This window comes from Pyxicephalus adspersus, chromosome 1 (assembly GCF_032062135.1).
Source record: "Pyxicephalus adspersus chromosome 1, UCB_Pads_2.0, whole genome shotgun sequence".
NCBI classification, from domain to species: Eukaryota; Metazoa; Chordata; class Amphibia; order Anura; family Pyxicephalidae; genus Pyxicephalus; species Pyxicephalus adspersus.
The window spans coordinates 9,458,352-9,460,792 of record NC_092858.1 but is presented as its reverse complement, the minus strand read 5'-3'; the positions used below and the strand labels follow the sequence as shown (position 1 = coordinate 9,460,792).

General features: G+C 38.8%; 1 protein-coding gene across 1 annotated transcript; it reads right to left on the bottom strand.

The window, feature by feature from the left end:
- Positions 1-298: 298 nt before the first annotated feature.
- On the bottom strand, positions 299-1,974 carry LOC140342250 (probable G-protein coupled receptor 25). Its single transcript, XM_072428407.1, has one exon. It carries the CDS (start codon positions 1,888-1,890, stop codon positions 829-831), a length of 1,062 nt encoding a protein of 353 aa, XP_072284508.1. The 5' UTR covers positions 1,891-1,974; the 3' UTR covers positions 299-828.
- Between the last annotated feature and the right edge of the window lie 467 nt (positions 1,975-2,441).

Genomic DNA, 2,441 nt, shown 5'->3' with positions numbered 1-2,441 from the left:
GGATCTGAATTTAGAAAAAAATATATTTTCTTTATCATTGTCATTAATTTTTATGTTGTTCATACCTAGAGATGGGTTTGGTCAGGCTGTGTTCACTTTGGTCATCCAATCACGTATCAAATGGCCACATATAATGACGCTGATTTACTGAATTTGTATATATCGGCTTTAAATATTTAATTAGGGGAAAACAAATAAGTAATCTTGTTGTAAAGTTGTAAAATTGTTCTTTGTCCTTTTCTAATTTCACAATGGCTAAAATTGAGCTAAAAAGTACAAATTGATGAATAAAACAGACAAAATAAAAATAATAAAACAATACATATATAGATATTAAAAGACAAGATTGTAATATGCATGGACATGTTTATACAATCATATTCACGTAATATTAATAGAATGGATTTATGTGCTGCTATAGAATTATAATACACATTGTAACATGTATCCAGCTGAAATTAAATGATACAACTGCTACAAAAAGATTTCCTAAAACCAGCAGGGATTACCTAAAGTAAAAATGTCTAATCCAAACTATGAATAGATAAGATTTAGTTATATTTGCTATTTACATAGTGGAGATTGTTCACCTAGCAAGGTGAATGTTCGATATGTTTTGTAAATACGTTTGTGCACGTTATGCAGTCCTGTAATCATTGCCCTCCAGCATTTTTTGAATATTTAAACATTCCTTGGATATTTAGTAAATAAATATGTAAATGATTCACTGCTATACAGGACAAATCGCTTTTTGATAAGCAGGGTAGTCCAAAAACCAAACAAAAAAGGTTATTATATTCAGTGCATTTGGGTCTTGCCTGGCATCTTTTACCTAATACCTGTGTAGGTGCTGGTGCTTTCCACGCTGGCACTTGTGGTTGGCATGGTTGATCCAGTAGTGGACATTAATGAACGGCAAGTATGGAACAGCCTTGGCAAGGCCAGTTGTGCCCGGCGTCTAAAGCCAGCATCCAGGAGGGCATAGATAAGAGGGTTTGTGCAACTGTTGGCAAAGGCAAGGGTAGCTGTAGCATCCAGTCCTTGACGTAAAGCCACCAAAACTGTACAGGGTATGTCAACTCCAAGCTTGGCCATCAGCAACACGGTGTTCAGGGTGTTAAATGGAAGCCAGGACAAGCAGTAAGCTCCAACGACACAAGTCACAATGCGTAACCAGCTGTGACGACTCCGCGGCCTCCCGTTGTTGGATACCTTGTTTACCTGCTTTCCAAAATAGTTCCACAGGTACTTGGCCATACGGCAGTAGCAGAACACAATCACGGCAAATGGGAACACAAATGTCAGGAAAACAACTGCAATCCTAAATCTCAAACTAAATGTGGCATTAGAGTCCACGCAAGCTAAAGTCTCAGTGTTGACCTCACGGGTCAACAGCGATGGGCAACCAATAAGGATTGACACAGTCCAGATCACACAGCAACACCCAATAGAGTATTTTCGTGTCCGTAATGGGTGCATCTTTGTTCCCCTTATCACTGCAACATAGCGGTCGATGCTCATGATGGCCATTAGAAGAGAGCTGGCACAGCGAGTGATCGCAATGACAAACCCGCTCACTTGGCAAAGGAACGTTCCAAAGGGCCAGAATCCTTGTGCCTGGGAGGATGCCCAGAAAGGCAGGGTGAAGACAAAGGTCAGGTCAGAGACAGCAAGATTCAATATAAACGTGTCCGCTCGTCTTGAGCTGCGCCTGGACACAACCATGATCACCACCGCGTTGCCTATTAGACCACACACAAAAAAGATAGAACAAAGGGTGGGGAGGATCCAATAGGCATGGGGCAGCTCCTCAAAATAGCAAGGTTCTTCTGTCTCATTTCCAAAATAATAATCGTAGTCGTAGTCATCCACCAAAGTCTCTGTGGTCATATTGATAAGGAGTGCAAGGCATAGGCTGAGTGCCACGATGTATAGATCGTTTTCTATATCTGTACAGCCTAAATATACTTCTGCTTTGACTTCTCGTACTTATACACACACCCATCAACTATACCTAAAGGGAGGGCATATCACTAAGCCAACCAAATGCATAGAAATGGACAGCAAAGCCACAGCCAAAACACCAAAACACATCTATATTTTGTGTTTTTTTTTTAATTTTTTTTTATTTTAGTGTTTGGATCAGTACAAAGGCCCTGATTTATTAAAGCTCTCCATGGAGAATACACTTTCATCAGTGAAGCTGGGTAATCCAGGAAAACTGTAATGGGTTTCTTAAAATGCTATTTGCTAGCAATTTTTTTGAATCCTAGACCAGATCCATTCACCTAGCTTCACTGAAAATAGTGCATTCTCTCCAGCCTTGGTGAGCTTTAATAAATCAGGCACAATGTAATCACTCAATCAAAGTAAAGAAAGCCTAAAAGTTATATATATATATATATATATATATATATATATATATATATATATATATATAT